Source organism: Pygocentrus nattereri, chromosome 2, assembly GCF_015220715.1.
Source record: "Pygocentrus nattereri isolate fPygNat1 chromosome 2, fPygNat1.pri, whole genome shotgun sequence".
Lineage (NCBI taxonomy): Eukaryota > Metazoa > Chordata > Actinopteri > Characiformes > Serrasalmidae > Pygocentrus > Pygocentrus nattereri.
This window is the reverse complement of record NC_051212.1, coordinates 54,108,821-54,126,320: the sequence shown is the minus strand read 5'-3', so window position 1 is coordinate 54,126,320 and position 17,500 is coordinate 54,108,821. Positions and strand designations below refer to the sequence as shown.

Below are 17,500 nucleotides of genomic sequence, written 5' to 3'. Positions count from 1 at the left end.
GGTGGTCTTGTTTCCGCAGGTGCGTATGATTGGGCAAAGAAGACGCTGAAGGATCATGCTAAGGACAAGCGGCCGTACCTCTACACACAGGAGCAGCTGGAAAACGCCAGGACTCACGATCAGCTCTGGAATGCTGCTCAGGTACATGAGGCACAGTGGTGAACTGAAGAAGTCTAATGTCCCACACACACACGAAGGGACTGTAGCACCCGTGTCCTTTACAGTTCACACTCACTGTTTACGCTCCCTGACCACTTTATTAGAAACACCCACCTTGTATTTCCACTCATTGGCCACTTTATTGGAAACACCTACTTTGTTCTCCCACTCACTGGCCACTTTATTGGAAACACCTACCTTGTGCTTCTGCTCACTGGCCACTTTATTGGAAACACCCACCTTGTACTTCCACTCATTGGCCACTTTATTGGAAACACCTACTTTGTTCTCCCACTCACTGGCCACTTTAATGGAAACACCCACCTTGTGCTTCCACTCACTGGCCACTTTATTGGAAACACCTACCATGTGCCTCCACTCACTAGCCACTTTGTTGGAAACACCCACCCTGTGCTTCTGCTCACTGGCCACTTTATTGGAAACACCTACCCTGTGCCTCCACTAACTGGCCATTTTATTAGAAACACCTACCCTGTGCCTCCACTAACTGGCCATTTTATTAGAAACACCTACCCTGTGCCTCCACTAACTGGCTATTTTATTAGAAACACCTACCCTGTGCCTCCACTAACTGGCCATTTTATTAGAAACACCTACCTTGTGCCTCCACTCACTAGCCACTTTGTTGGAAACACCCACCCTGTGCTTCTGCTCACTGGCCACTTTATTGGAAACACCCACCTTGTACTTCCACTCACTGGCCACTTACCTTGTACATACCTTGTAGCTCCACATTGCAGCTCCACATGTCGAGACGGCAGATTAGGGCATCATTTTACAGGCTTTGAAAACTCGTTCTCAAAAAAACATTCTTACAAATAATATTTCCATTTCATAATTAACCGTAATTTTAACCATGTTCATTACAGCAGTTTAAAATAGATCCAGTAGGTGGCAGCACTGCGTTAATGTAGTAATAGTACTGGACTGAAACCGGGCATCGCCTTCTGATTTGAGATGTTGGTTCTCTGTTGTATATCAGCCTCTCATCGCAGATTATGCAGTGAGCGTCCCCACAAAACTCACACAAACTGATCAATAAAACAGTCAGCTCAGTCTGAGTCAGCAGGTTTCCGATAAAGTGGCCAGTGCATGTATATAAAGTGGTGTGGATACTGTGTTTGGCTCTATGATGAGACACACACTCTGTTTTAATGTGTGGTTTCTTGTGACGTCCCACAGAGGCAGTTACTGTTAGAGGGGAAGATGCACGGGTTCATGCGAATGTACTGGGCCAAAAAGATTCTGGAGTGGACCTCGTCCCCCGAGGAGGCTCTCGCTATCGCCGTTTATCTCAATGACCACTACGCGCTGGACGGCTGCGACCCCAACGGATATGTAGGTGAGAGGCAGGGACCACACATCCGGAGCTGCGGCAAAGCAATTAGTGATACATAATTAATAATAATGATAATATCTTGATTTATAGAGCACTTTCCATATCCGTGGCTCTCAAAGTGCCTTACAGACAGGTAACCGTGTTTCCCAGTGACGGAGTTAAAGAGCTGATGTTTATTAAAAGTTTAGACTGTCTAATAAAAGCTGAACTGAGCTCCAGTTTAGGAGCAGAAGAACTGAAGGAGCCTCTCCACGTTTTCTGTGTTTTACTGAAGGTGTTTCCCGAAGGCCTTTGGTAACCAAGCAACTTGAAAAAGTGACAGCTCAGCAAGAAATCAGGGGCCGGATTCACGAAATTGTGTTAAGAAAGAAAATCTTCTTTTTTTAGAAAAGTTATAAAAACATGTTATTCTTCAAATTAACTCACCAAGAACTCTATTTTTAAAGAATAATTCTAAAAACCAGTGGTATTCCTGAAAACATCGTAGACTGGGGTTCAATCCCAGCCCAGGCAAGCACTCTGCACTATACCTACAGGAGTCCTTGGGCAAGACTCCGAACTTTTTTCTTTTTAATCTTTTTTTTATCTCTTTTTTTATCTTTACCCATAGCTTTCTTTAGATAATTATCTCAAGATGATTATGGTGGCATAGTTTTCTTGGCGAAGTTATCTAAAGATGATTATCTCGAGAGCTTCTCAGGATAATTATCTCAAGACGATTATCTCAGGATGCTTCTCTCAAGATGATCGTTAAGGGTAAAATAAATCCTGCCTTTGAAATGACCTGAGATTATTATTATTATTCTTTTTTTAATTAATAAATAATTAAATGTCAAGATTATTTTCTCTGGATATTTGAGATCATTCTCTCTGGATAATTATCTCAAGATGATTATCTTGGCATAGTTTTCTTGGAATAGTTATCTAAAGATGATTATCTCGAGAGCTTCTCAGGATAATTATCTCAAGATGCTTCTCTCAAGATGATCATTAAGGGTAGAAAAAATTCTGCCTTTGAAATGACCTGAGATTGGTTTTTTTATTTCCTCAAATTGCTTATATTGAGGTAATTATCTCGGGATATTTGAGATCATTCTATGTGGATAATTATCTCAAGATGATTGTCTTGGGATACTTTTCTCAGGATAATTGTCTGAAGATGATTGTAATTTGATTATACGTTGAAAATGACTGTAAGATGAGGATCATGTTGGGATACTTATGTCAAGATTTTTTTTTTTTTGGAGAATTTCATTTAAAACACTGGGCCTGGGAATTTTTCCACAAATCATTTGTGTCCTTTATTTAGTTTGGACTCCTGAATTATTGTGGGTTTTGTTCTCCAACAATTCTGGACACTGAATTGGCCTGTAAAGGCAGCAAGGAGCTTCTTTTATACAGCGATAGGAAACGCAGAAGCTCACAGGAACCTCAAGTTCCGCTCTGATCCGTTTTACTGACCAGTCTGGACGTGTACTAACACACTAACGGCTTGGGTGGCTGATTTGACCGAGCTAAAGACATGAAACACTGATTGGGTCTTTTGTTTCCTCTCCTCTACAGGCTGCATGTGGTCCATCTGCGGAATTCACGACCAGGGCTGGGCTGAGAGGCCCGTTTTCGGGAAAGTTCGCTACATGAACTACGATGGCTGCAAGCGCAAGTTTGACGTGGGTCAGTTTGAAAGGCGGTACGCTGTCAAAAAGGCCTGAGAGCACCACGAGAGCCTGCGGGTGGCCGGCATCCATCAAACCGCTGGAAATAACGTTCCTTCACAGCCAGGCCTGTTTACGTTTTTCTCACTGGTGTTTACATTTCATGATACCGTCGGTGATGCTACTGTTCATCTCAGCTGCCCTTACATCGTATTTCATTTCCTTTTTCAAGCCTTTATTCTTTTTCTCTTTAACTGAGGTCTGATGATTAGAGGATTGGGTAACACTTTACTGTAGGGCACTGTCCATAGGGCTGACATAACCCTGACATAATCAACTGACATAACCCTACACAAGTGTTTATGCTTATTCCAATAGGCGACATAAATATTAACAAATGCCAGTTTTGATGCAGGTTAGCTGAAGTAGTCTTTCTGACAGATGACGCCTATTGGAATAAGCTTTTTGTGTAGGGTTGTGTCAGTTGTCATGACAAGCTTATGAAGGTGTCGTGGAGCCGTATGAACAGCTCCCCACAGTGAAGTGTTACTGAAGACTGTTTGTGGAAAGCTGTTCTGAGACTGACGTAGTTTTGGTGCTGCTGTGTGTAACTTGGTAAATTTATATATCAAGAAATATCGTTTTTCCGATTAGGCCAGTAAACGTTTCGGCTTCGCCAGCAAGAAACTCCGCTCCGAACTCAGGATCAGCTTTTATGTTTCGCCTTAATTTGTTCATGGGACTTTTGGGGAAACTTCAGTGTTTTTACGATGTTTCATTAAACTTTTTACCCTCTACTGGCTTCTGCGTCTTTATTCAGAAGGAGTGATGAGTAGAGACGTAGAGTCTTAAAATACTTTTATGGTACTGACTGAGGTACTTCAGTAAAAAAGTAATGCTCAGTATTTCTGTAATGCCCAGTATTTCAGTATTAAGAAACATTTAGAATTAAAATTAAGACACATTTAATTATCTCAAGATGATTATCTCTTGATAATTTTCTCAGGACAGTTATCTCAAGATGATTATCTCAGGATACTTCTCTCAAGATGATTATCACTTGATAATTTTCTCAGGACAATTATCTCAAGATGATTATCTCAGGATGCTTCTCAAGGTGATTGTCTTGGCATATTTTTCTTGGGATAATTATCTCAAGACGATTATCTCTTGATACTTTTCTCAGGACAATTATCTCAAGATGATTATCTCAGGATGCTTCTCAAGATGATTGTCTTGGCATGTTTTTCTTGGGATAATTATCTCAAGATGATTATCTCAGGATAATTATCTCGAGATGATTGTCTTGGCATATTTTTCTTGGGATAACTATCTCAAGACGATTATCTCTTGATACTTTTCTCATGACAATTATCTCAAGATGATTATCTGAAGATGCTTCTCAAGATGATTGTCTTGGCATATTTTTCTTTGGATAATTATCTCAAGATGATTATCTCAGCATAATTATCTCAAGATGATTGTCAGGATAATTATTTCAAGATGATTATCTTTGCATAGTTTTCTTGGGATGATTGACTCAGGATAGTTCTCTCAAGATGATCATTAAAGGCCAAACAATCCTGCCTTTGAAATGACCTGAGACTAGGATTTTTTCTCAAATTAATGCTCTTGAGATTATTTTCTTGGGATATTTGAGATCATTTTCTCTAGTGATTATCTCAAGATGATTATCTTGGGATACTTTGGTCTCATCTTGAGATACTTGGGTCTCAAGATGACTGTAATTTGATTACACATTGGTTATACATATTTGATTATATGTAAGATGAGGATAATCTTTTTGTGATACTTGTCTCAAGATAATTTTCTCTGGTTAATTTTCTCAGGATAATTATCTCGAGCATCACAAGGAAAAGGTAATCGCGTTACCCACTCCGCCTTGTAGGGGGCATCAATATATCATTCAGGCAGCTTTCCACTCTAACATCTATAAGAGGGGTGGAGTTAGAAAAGAAAAGCATCTCCCAGTGAAAGCCGCGCTTTACAGTAGAGATAAACGGAGCTCGTTATGCTGGTAGTGAACTACGCCGCCTGACTCAGCCGCCTCAAAACCAGAGAAACGGACCTTAAATAGAAGTCAGGACCCTGCTGGGTTCATCCTAAAGTTAGGACAGGATTTAGGAGGTTTAGCACAGCTATTATGTTTATAATGTGCTTCAGTAAACATTACTCTAAATGGCATCATTCACTTAGTCCTGTTTGTACAGTACTGTCTACAACAGACACCAGGGCAGCTGTCCAGAAATATGGGTGCAGTGAGCATATCAGCGTCAGGGTACAACTCCCTAAGAGAGGAGGGTTGCTGACCACTGTGCTAAACTCCACCCAAAAGCCAACTGGTTAACCCGTGTGTGGTGTTCAGGTCTGTGGGACTCATTTTCAGTGAAGAAGAAATGATGCGGTTTATTTTTATTTCAGCCTCAGATTCTTGGTCTTTGCTCATTTTCTTTGAGGAACATATAAAATAACCCATTTTCAGTGTCTTCACTCTGTTCATCTGTTCACCCCCCACATTTATATTACACATGTGGTACTGGGCTGAACCCGCAGGGAGTAAAAGTGAGGAGGTGCTGTGTCCTTCACTCTGTTCTCCTCCTACATGGCCTGGTGTGTGTGTGTGAGGGTGGACAATATGGACAGGCTGCTGACTGGCTACAGCTGCTAAAGTAGAACCCTACACTGGACATGTGAAATTTGAAACTCTGGTTTAAAAAACTTTAAATCTGGTATTTTAACATAAATTGTTATGACTGTGTTGATTCAACCAGCTATTCTCCAGGGTGTATTTTGGTTTTTCCATCTGAATTTATGGTCCAAAATCCAGAGGCAAATTATTCAGTAACTGCATTAATCGGGTGTAAAATGTTGGTGTTTTTTTGTAAGTTTCCATCGCAGGGCAGACAGACAGTCATTCACTGTGGTAGGAAACCCACACAGACACAGGGAGAACACGCAGAGAGGACCCTGGTCCCCCGGCCGGGGAATCGAACCCAGGCCCTCCTCGTTGTGAGCCGACAGCGCTACCCACCGCGCCAACGTGCTGCCACGTTGCGAAGATTGGGCCTGAACTGGTCAGCAGGCCTTGCGTTTGGGAGCTAAACCATCAAATTCAAAAGAAGACCAACCAGACCAAGATGGTCAACCAGCTGAGCTCATCTGTCAGTTTAACCAGCTAGCAAGGCTGTTTTTTGCCTTCTATGAACAGAAAGACTCCACTATCTGTTCACACTGGGTGATATTTACACCGTCTAATACAAAAAACCTTCTCAGTGTGACTGATTGTTCCCCAGCAGACATGTTTGCGTGTTTCCTGATAGACTCAGTAAAAATAGAAAAGGCCGCACAAAGGAGGAGGCAGTAAATCTCTAAGTGTTTTCTTAGCCGAAGATGTTGGCAGATAAAAGCTGTCAGACTGTCTGAAATTTGTGCCTGTTGGTACGGACCCTCGGGGCTGTTTAGAGTAGCGCCACTTGGCCGAGTCACGCTAAACCAGCGAGTAATGGGCGAAGGAATCTGGAGAGGATTTTCCAATTAAATAATCATGTTAATCTTTTATAAACGGAGGACTGAATGGGTTCTGGTCCGTATTAGACAAAGGTGTCTATGAATAGGACACTTGAGTAGCATGAGTCTTGCCATGAACTGTGTTTTCCACAACGGCTTCAAAGACATCCCTCAGTTTCATCACTCTGTTGTTTTCTGATCCAAACTACAGAAAATAAGCTTCTCAAGTGGACCTGATCTGCGCAAAGTGTGGACTGTCCAAACCGTTGCCTCAAAACTTGCAGCACTTCACAATTAATCTCATTATTTTAATTTTAATTGTTAATTAATTCTCTCAAATCCATTTTTGTTCAATTTAACATGCTGGTCAAAAAAAGGCATACATTTGCAAAATGAATGGTATATTTGATATTTTAGGATTTATTTTTAAATAGATTTTGCAATGAAAGAAGCAGAAAATGTCATATTTAAGGTTGTTCCCCGTAGAGAATGTGTTAAAAGCATTTGTGAGGTCAGACACTGATATTCTGGCTCACCATCAATGTTCCAGTTCATCTCGACAATGTGCAGTGGGGTTGAGGTCGGGACTCTGTGCAGGCCACTGGAGTTCCTCCACAGTAAACTGGTCAGACCATGTCTTTATGGAGCTGCTTTGTGCTAAGGGGCTCAGTCCTGCTGGAACAGGAAAGGCTCTTTTCCAAATTGCTGACACAAAGCTGGAAGCAGGTAACTGTGTAAAATGTCTTTGTGCTGTAGCATCAACATCACCCTTCACTGGAACCCTGGAAAACAGCCCCAGCTCATCATCCCTCCTCCACCAAACTTTACTGCTGGCACTCTGCATTCCAGTAGGTAACGTTCTCCTGGGATCCACCAAACCCATATTCATTCATCAGACTGACAGATAGAGAAGCTGATTCATTACTTCAGACAACACGTCCAGTGGCGCTTTACGCCACTCCAGCCGACACCTGGCATTGCGCATAGTGATCTTAGCCTTATACGCAGCTGCTCTGCCATTTCATGAAGCTCCCACTGCACAGCTCTTGTGCTGATGTTGCTTCCAGAGGCTGCTTGGTACCACTTCATGGCTGAGCCGTTGTTGCAAGTAGACGCTTCCATTTCACAATAATAGACTTACAGTTGTCTGGGGCAGATCTAGCAGGACAGAAACTCAACAAACTGACTTATGGCAGAGGTGGCATCCTGTGGCATGAAGTCACGAGCTCTTCAGTGCGACCCATTCTACCACCAGTGTTTGCCTATGGAGGCTGCAAGGCTGTGTGCTTGACTTTATACACCTGTTTGCAGTGGGTGTGGCAGAAACACCTCAATCATTAGGAGGGGTATCCACATACCTTTGGCCACATGTAGTGCTTTACCTGATTTGACCGTTGTCCTTATTTCTTGGACACATGCTGTTTGACTGTGAGATGAAATGTGAAAAGCTTCGTTTCCTCGCAGTTAATTAATGCACTAATTGGTTGGCGCCGTGAGGAAAGCAGCAGCGTTCTGTACTGTTTTCCCGTCTGGTGGTGAGGCCTGTTTTCCGCTCGGCTCCTCTTCTCTGAAGGGACAGTACGTTGACGCTACCGTAGTGCCCCCCCCGTGTTAATTAGCTGCGCCAATTCAAGAACCGTACAAAGGACTTTTGTTATTATCTTTGAAAGTTGGACTTGTTTCTTTGTTCTCTCTCACGCAAAGGACGAACGCTGAGAGCTGAGCTCTTTATTCAGCAAAGCCTCGTTTCTTCTCGACTTCCACCCTTCAGATGTTACAGTGAATCCAGAAGTGCACACGGCCGGTGGAGAACTTTTGTATTCAGTACATGTCGGTGAGAAATGACCCGCAGCTCTGAGCCACGTTGACTGATCTGACCGCTGGAGAGGCCTGCAAATCAGAAAGATGAGGTCTGCTCCTTCAATAACTCATGAACTCATAACCAGACACACACACACACTCACACACACACACATCTTCTAAGCCGCTTCTCCCTCAGGGTCCCGGGGTGCTGGAGCCTATCCCAGCTGTCATCGGGCAGAAGGCAGGACACACCCTGGACAGGTTGCTAGTCCATCGCAGGGCAGACTTATAACCAGACATAATGTGATAACAATGAACAAGTAAACAAACAAATACATAAACACATTCATAGTTAAATATTGACCTGTACCTTAATATTAAATCTATTACTCAATAACATGCATGACACACAATGACCAACCAACCATTTAATAGTAATCAGAACTAACAAGTAATAATATTACATATAATTATAATCTTATATTATACACACTGATCAGGCACAACATTCTGACCAGCTCCCTGTTTCTATGCTTAATGTCCACTTTATCAGCTCCACTGACCGTATAGCTGGTCTTTGTAGTTCTACAGTTACAGACTGTAGTCCATCTGTTTCTCTGATACTCTGTTACCCTATTCTTCAGTGGTCAGGACCCCCATGGACCCTCACAGAGCAGGTACTGTTTGGGTGGTAGGTCATTCTCAGCACTGCAGTAACACTGACGTGGTGGTGGTGTGTTAGTGTGTGTCGCGCTGGTCTGAGTGGATCAGACACAGCAGTGCTGCTCGCATGTTACTCAAAACAGTTTTACGTACTGTGGAGATTGTGCCACACAATTAACACATGAATATCTAGAACCTGTTGGGCATTCCAGTGTAAATTAGTTAAACTGTCTACTTGATTATTACCTAGAACGTGACTGAATAAGCGTCATGTCAAACCCACTCTGTCTGTACACTCTTAGAATAGATGGTTCTACAAGGGTTCTTTAGTAAAGAAAAAGAGAACCATGAACACTCAAGGAACCCTTTGCATGATTAAAGGGTTCTTTGCCTCATAAATGGGTTCTTCAGATTGATGGAGAATGTGTTACATATGGTTCTAGATAGAGCCTTTTTGAAAAGGTTTCTTTACAGCACCAAAAATGGTTCCTATGTTGTTATGATGTCAAGCTTGTAAGCATAGAAGAACCCTCTTTGGTGCGATACAGAACCCTTTTCAAAAACGTTCTGTATAGAACCATGAATACTCACAGTACAGTTCCATGACTAAAAGGGTTCTTTGCATCATAAAGAAGTTCTTCAGATTGATGGAGAATGTGTTATACATGGATCTATACAGAACCTCTTTGAAAAGGGTTTTATAGCACCAAAAGGGTTCTTCAGTTGTTACGATGTCAAGCTTGTAACTATTGAAGAACCATTTTCAGTGCTATGAAGGGCACTTTTCAAAGAGGTTCTATATAGAACCATGTATAACACATTCTCCACCAATCTGAAGAACCCTTCTATGATGCAATGAACCCTTTAATCTTGCAAAGGGTTGTTTGAGCATCCACGGTTCTTTATATAACCTTTTTGAAAAGGGTTCTGTATAGCACCAAAGAGGGTTCTTCTGTGGTTACAAGCTTGACATACAGAACCCCTTTTCTTTACTAAAGAACCCATGAAGAACCACCTTTTCAAGGGTTTAAGTAGGTATAACACTCATTTGTTATGGGTTCTGAGATTTGGCTCCTCCAATCAAGCCAGAGAAGCTGTGAAGGAACATTCGCTGCAGAAAGTCCATCAAAGTCCAAGTCCCAGTTCAGCCAGTTCAGCCAGTTCACTGCGTGACGGTACAGAGACATTAGTACCTGAATGTTATCAGATCTTAACTGGTGTGAGGAACAAGCAGATCCGTCACACTAACCCTCAACTATCAAAGGCATTTCTCCCAGCTCAGCTCCGAGTTCAAAGAGCCGGTCGCCGGTTCCTCATCAGCAGCCCAAACTCCTTCCAGCGGATCGTCATGTACAGGCTCTGTTTTCCGTCGTGGTCTCAGAGTGACGACTTTCTGAGATGAGCCTCACTGTTGGCTGGACATTAAGCGAGTTCTGTTATCCTTCCATCACAATAAAATCCACAGTATCCATAGAGAGGCCTCAAAACAAACCCGCTGGACTCTATCTGTACGTCCTGTTATACTGCACTGAGAACCAGGGGTGGACAGTAACTGAGTAACTGAGTAACTGAGTAAATGTAATTAGTTTCTGTACTTTAGTATTTTTGGTGTATCTGTACTGAAGTTTCTCCATTACTGGGCGACTTTTTCCTTTCACTCCACTACATTTCAGAGTCTAATATCCGACTTTCTCCTCCTACATTTTGAGAAATCTGTCGTTCCTTTTGGTTTCTGTGTGTATAAAAACGTAACATGTCAAAACGAAAGAAGCGCAAAGCCAGAGCACCAATCAGGGCCCAGCGGTCACTTTGTTTAGAGCTGGTTTTGACCTGTTGGTCATACCGACCCAGTGCAGCACGCGGTTCAACGTCAGCGCAGCAGCGTAAAACTTTGGGAGAGTCTGTTCAACATAAATGATGAACTAACCTAACTTTGTGTAAATAGAGCTCAATATAGAAATATGTCCACATATGCAGTCGAGACTGACGCGGCTTTTTTCTGAATTTCTACAAACACCATTTCATTTTATAGTAAATGAGTTTGGGCTGGTTTATGTTTATGAACAGACGCCTACAGATCAACATAGTAAAGGAGCTCATCTGTGATCCTGAGTTTAAAGCCAGTTTTTATTCAACTTAAACTTGGAACTAAGTTGTAAATAAATCTGAAACTGAAACTTTGCTTGTGTGTAAAAAGTGATTTCAGAGCCACTCGGTTCTCCCTGATGGAAACTGTTTACCTTCAGTTTTCAGTTATGAAAAGGTACAAAAACGAACTTCTCACCTGGAAAAACTGATTTAAGCTTCATTGAAACCCACCTTAAACCCACTGTAGAACCTTTGAGGGAACATTTACACTGTTGTCAACGTTTAAAACAGTTAAAGGACTAAATCTCACCCCAATCCTGTGTGTTAATTATTCTCTGTGTTTTACTTGGATGGTATTAAATTCCCTCTGTTGGCTTGCAGTGCTGACAGGAGACCAGTTAAAGCGGCTCATGTCACATTTTCCCTCCAAGAACATCCAAACAACCACTTCAGGAGGAGATCCGAGGTGTAAACGGGGCTCTGGCGAAGCTTAAGTGCTCAAAAACACATGTACACAGAAATGTGCGAGAGTAAAACTGAAGCTTTGGCTGTAGGACATTTTTATCCTTGTTAATTAGGGAGAAGTGCCTCGGTACTTGCCGACGCCTGCAGAACCGCACTGGTAAAAGTTTTACTGCTTGATATGGAACAGCAGGAATTCACTGAAGTGAAATTAGCAAAAGCAAAAGAACCAGACATGAGTTTTAGTGACTTAATTCAGAACCCTTTTCCATTACTAACAGCACTGATTAGGCTTCATTTGGTATTCACAGTTACATATCTAGAACTTCAAAAGGGCCTAGAGTGATGCTTTTTCTCACAAAATTACCCACTGTCCATCAAAACATGGTCGATCGATTCCTCTGTCACGTCCTAATTCTGCCGATAGTGAAACTAATGCATTAGGTCTTCTTTTCAGCTCCTGAAGTCCTAACCAGTAGGAGAATTCGTTTAGCTTTGTCTGCCTAGACACAACAGAGAAAGTCATCCAATTTGTCCAATTTTCAAGAATATAACCCCTTTGTTTCCATCCAAAAACTTCACATTGAAACTAGCAGTGCTGTGAAACTTGCAGAGTCCAAGTACACACGTCATTCTACTGAATAAAAATGTAAATGTATTAAATAAAACATGTATTTTTAACCCCCAGAAATGGTTTGGCCTTCTCTGAAGGCTTAGAAGGACCTGAAGCTTCACCTCTACTAAATGCATATACAATGGATATGTAATCATCTTTCTTGCACCTTCCTAAAGGCTTAACGTCGAAATTCAAAGCTGTGTTTATTTGAGAGAGATGTTCAAAGTAAAGGGATATTTGGCAAAGTAATTCATATGGACTGGCCACTGGGGACGTTTTATTTTTCCCCCTGATTTTTCATATACAGCTGATTTAGTTAACATTGTTACATTGTTCCGAAAAAATGTCTCTTAAAAAAAATAAAAATAAAAAAAGTCAAACACCAAAGCTCATAATCATGACTAGAAAGCCAAGTCATACTTATTTTTTGATACACCACGTCAGAATTTTGTTATTATAACAGTAATTCCATACAATCATTAAAAGCATATCCACAGCAATTGCTTCTAATAAAGTGGCCAGTCGGTGGAAGAACAAGGTGTTTCTGACAAAGTGGCCAATGAGAGGAAAAACAAGGTGTTTCCAGTAAAGTGGCCACTGAGAGGAAAACAAGATGGGTGTTTCTATTAAAATGGCGAGTAAGTGGAACAAGATAGGGGTTTCTAATAAAGTGGGCAGTTAGTGGAAGAACAAGGTAGAGGTTTCTAATAAAGTTGGCAGTTAGTGGAAGAACAAGGTAGAGGTTTCTAATAAAGTGGCCACTGAGAGGAAAAAAACGTGGGTGTTTCTAATAAAGTGGCCAGTGAGTCGAAGCACAAGGTGAGTGTTTCCAATAAAGTGGCCAGTTAGTGGAAACACAAGGTGGGTGTTTCTAATAAAGTGGCCAGTGAACAGTCAGATCCCCTACACATCCTTGTACTTCTAAATGCAATTGTGAGTTAGATGAACGTTTGTTTAAGTCTGAAGATTTAAAATAGAGCAGACTAAAACAGAGAGCAAGTGGTGGAACAGCAAAACAAAATCAAGAGGTAAATAAAAACATGACAGGGAAAAAACTTAAACTGGGCTAAGAAACACAGAAAAGGGCAGAACAGTAATTAGATCTAAACAAGAAAAAAATCAAGAACAATGCAATGCGGAGAACAAAATCGATCAAAGGAGTATAAATACATCTATATACATCATCATGAATCCTGTCTATTGAACTGTGCACTGATAACAAGCTGAGTGGTATTTAGCCTGGAGGATACAGTGTCCATGATTTCCAGAAAGAATTTCAAATGTTGATTCATCGGACCACAGCACACTTTTCCACTTCCCTTCAGTCCATTTTAAATGATCTCAGGCCCAGAGAAGGTGGCAGCGTTTCTGGATCCTTATATTTGGCTCTTCTTTGTGTTTAAGAGCTTTAACAGCATTTGTGGATGCAGTGATGAACCCGTTGCCAATCATCTACCAGGTTGTTGTTTTTTTAGTATTACACAGCTGTACCAGCCTTTTGTTCCCCCATCCCAACTTTTTTGCTGGCATCAAATTCAAAATGGGCTAATATTTTTCAATAAGCAATACATTTCTCAGTTTCAATATTTGATATGTTGTCTTTGTACTATTTTTAATTTTTAAATGATTTGCACATCATAGCATTTTGTTTTTATTCACATTTTACACAACATCCCAACTTTTTGGATATGTGGTTGTACATTATTTTTACTTTTTTTTTCACAATGCTAAGTCTCTTTTTAGTTCAGCTAAGGCCCTACATCTCATATCACCATACATGTTTGGTATTATTGATAGATGTATAAGATTTGTACAACAGAATCAGAGAAAAATGCAACTCTTCCTTGATAAATATTTCTTAATTTAACTGATTTGTGACATTTCTTAATTTCTCATTTGAAGAAATAATTTGCTGTGAGTGCCATGTGAACGGTTCATGTTCGGGTCCATTCAGGAGGTCACGGCGCTCCTGTCCCCATCGAGCTCTGTCCTTACATGCATGTTGAAATGTCTTGAGAGAGTCTGGTCCCATGGGCAGTTTTCTCGTAGACTGCGCTGCGCTGGGTCACCTGAGTGACACTCGAGTGTTGTTGAGTCCCTCGGCACGCAACCTCACGGAACATCTCTCTGAAACGCGAGGACATGAGGTTGTAGAGGATGGGGTTGACCACCGAGCTCAGGTAGAAGAAGATGCCGGAGGCCAAGTGGACAAACTCAAAGATGCGGTGGTGCTCTTCAGTCCAGTTGTCAATGTAGCTCCACATGACGCGATCTATATGGAACGGCGCCCAGCAAATCCCGAACACAATCACCAACACAACTGTTAGAAGAAAAATTGCACAATGTGACTGTAGGAACTGAATGACTGTAGACATTATTAGTAGTTTTAGAAAATAGCAGCTTTAATAGCAAGAATAATCTCCAATATCTAGCCTCATCCTGGAGATTTAGATTCCTGCAGGTTTCACCTCCAACCCAAATCACACAAAGCTTATCCAAAGCCTAAATCTGATCCAGATACTCCACTTTCTGAATGGTTAAAGTTTTACCTGTGGCAAAGGAGTCATCCCAGGCCCACTGGCCGAGACACCTTCACAACTGAAAAGCTTTATTTGCAGCTGAGGAGTTTTCCAAGGCTCCCCAGGAAAGACTTTCCACACAGCTGCAGAGTTTACCCTATGACTAAGGAGATTTCCTGGGTCAGAGGCTGAGTACTTTTCCTAGGCTCACCAGCAGAGACCTTTCCCTGCAGTAGTTTACCCTGTGGGTGAGGAATGTTCACTGTCCTTCAAGCGGAGGAGTTTCCCCTGGCTTACCAGCAGAAAGACCTTTCCCTGTGGTGGAGGAGCTTTTCTTGTGGCTGAGGAGTTCTCCTGGACCCACGGGTGTAGACTTTTCCTTGGCTTACTGTCAGAGACCTTTCCCTGTGGCTGAGGAACTCTCCTGGGCCCACAGATGAGGAGTTCTCCTGGGCTTACCTGCAGAGAGACCTTTCCCTGTGGCTGAAGAATTTTCCTTGTGGCTGAGAAGTTCTCCTGGGCCCACAGATGAGGAGTTTTCCTGGGCTTACCGGCAGAGACCTTTCTCTGTGGCTGAGGAGTTCTCCTGGGCCCACAGATGAGGAGTTTTCCTGGGCTCACTGGCAGAGAGATCTTTCTTTGTGAGTTTTCAACATGGCTGAGGAGTTGTCCTAAGGCTGAAGACTTTTTCTGGGACCACAGATGAGGAGTTTTCCTGGGCTTGTGGATAAAGAGGCATTTCCTAGTGGCTAAGGAGTTTTCCCACAGTCAAGTGGCATGTGTTCTATCTGCTGTTGATTTATATGTTCTTATTGTTGGTGCAAAGTGACCTAATGTTTGAGAAAAACTATGCAAATTGAGCTCATTGTCTTAATTATCATCAATTAATATTGGACTGGAGCTAAACTCTACAGGAATGGCTACCTATAGCATGGCTAACACAAACTACATCAACAGATGAGCTACAGGCTCTAACTGTACATCAGCAAGATGGAGCTACAAGGTAGAGGTTTCTAAAGAGGTAGATAGTGACAGCATTCAGTCCACAGTGAACACCTCAATAACAGGTGCCTTGCAACTCACCTAGCATTTTGGTGACCTGCCGGTGTCGTGCCCTCTGCTGGACGCTCTGTGCTATATAAATCTTGTTCTGCTCAGGCCAAGCCTTGATGTTAACTGTCAGCCTCTCGCGCCTCAGTTGCAGGCCGATCAACAGGTAGAGCAGGCTGATGGTCAGCATTGGGAGCACAAAGAAGAGCAGCGCCGTCACCTGAACCAACAGGTTGTAGATCCAGGCAGGTCGTACCAGGCCACACACGGCTGAATCTGGAAAAGTTTGTCCAAAGCGAGGTGGAAGCAACAGGATTCCATGCAGGCTGGTGTTGGGCAGGGCGCAGATGAAAGATGCCAACCACAGGGCCAGGATCACCCTTTTAGCATGGGCCCTTGTAACCACATGCTTGGCACGTAGTGGGTAAATTACAGCCACATAACGTTCAGCACTCAGGCATGTGACATTTAGCACCGAAGCCAGGCATACGGTCTCAAAGAGGCATGTCTTGAAATAGCAACCACCAGTTCCCAGCAGGAATGGATAATTGGACCAAAGCTCATAGAGTTCCAGAGGAAGTCCCAGAACAAGGACAAGCAGGTCGGACATAGCCAGGCTGAACAGATAAAAGTTAGTGGGGGTCCGCATGACCCGATGTCGAGCGATGACCACGCAAGTAAGCCCGTTGCCGACCACCCCAACCACGAAGATCAGCAAATAGACAATGCACATAGGCATGAAAAGCAGTGAGCGGCGGTGACCCAGGTGCTTCAGCAGGTACTCGTTGCGACTCAAGCAAAGGTCCGGAAGATCTTCCAAGCTCACGTTCCACATGATGCACTCTCTAGACTCGGGGCACCATGATGGGTCAGGGAGGATGTATGTATTTCCAGGAGATGAGCAGTTGTGTGGAAGCATGGTTAGGTGATAATGAGACCTGTGGAAGATACCATAGATTACAGACAGATATATAAATTATACATTATAGATATAGATGTATAAATGGACTAATGTAGTTGGCCCAGCTCAAAGTAGTAGTACAACAATTTTAAGGTGTGAACTTTGTCAAAAATAAGTGTATGTCAAAGCATGTAAGACAAATGTTAGTTGGGCAGCATGCCAACCAATCAGCACTCAGTAGTCAGTACTCAGTAATGCTATGCATCCTGACTCTCCAGGGGTTCTTTAAAGACAGGGTTCTGTTCAGAACCCAGAACACTCAGAGACACATTTGTATACTTCAAGGGCTTTGCATGGAGAATGTGTTGTATGTGGTTCTATATAGAACCTTTCTGAAAAGAGTTCTGCTGTTGTTATAATGTCAAGTTTGTAACAACAGAAAAGACCATTTTGGTGCTATATAGAGCCATATACAACACATTTGCCATCGATCTGAAGATATTTCACCAAGCAAAGAACCATTAATGCATGCAAATGGTTCTTTGAGTGCTCATGATTTTACATAGAACCATTGTCCTTACCAAGGAACCCTTAAAGAACCATTTTTTTAAAAATGTAGATCCTAATACCTGTTTTCTGTAGAACAAAATGTTAATATACTGGTGAATTTCCACCGAACTTGTAATGTAAAATGTC

At 42.2% G+C, this 17,500-nt stretch overlaps 2 protein-coding genes across 5 annotated transcripts in view; one reads left to right on the top strand and one right to left on the bottom strand.

Annotated features, from left to right (window-relative positions):
- LOC108430687 (CPD photolyase) overlaps positions 1–3,971 on the top strand; it is a 12,628-nt gene extending 8,657 nt beyond the window's left edge. Inside the window, exons 7-9 of the mRNA XM_037535164.1 lie at positions 20–141; positions 1,363–1,522; positions 3,083–3,971. Of these exons, the coding sequence (XP_037391061.1) occupies positions 20–141; positions 1,363–1,522; positions 3,083–3,231 (431 nt within the window). The 3' untranslated portion in view covers positions 3,232–3,971. The remainder of the gene's footprint in view (positions 1–19; positions 142–1,362; positions 1,523–3,082) is intronic.
- A 10,019-nt stretch (positions 3,972–13,990) lies between these two features.
- The window catches only part of LOC108430767 (neuromedin-U receptor 1-like), a 5,796-nt gene continuing 2,286 nt past the window's right edge, over positions 13,991–17,500 (bottom strand). For all 4 annotated transcript variants that reach the window (XM_037547631.1, XM_017703465.2, XM_037547636.1 and 1 more), the window contains exons 2-3: positions 15,937–16,841; positions 13,991–14,654 (exon numbers count right to left, since the gene is read on the bottom strand). In XM_037547631.1, the coding sequence (XP_037403528.1) occupies positions 14,326–14,654; positions 15,937–16,841 (1,234 nt within the window). In that variant the 3' untranslated portion in view covers positions 13,991–14,325. The remainder of the gene's footprint in view (positions 14,655–15,936; positions 16,842–17,500) is intronic.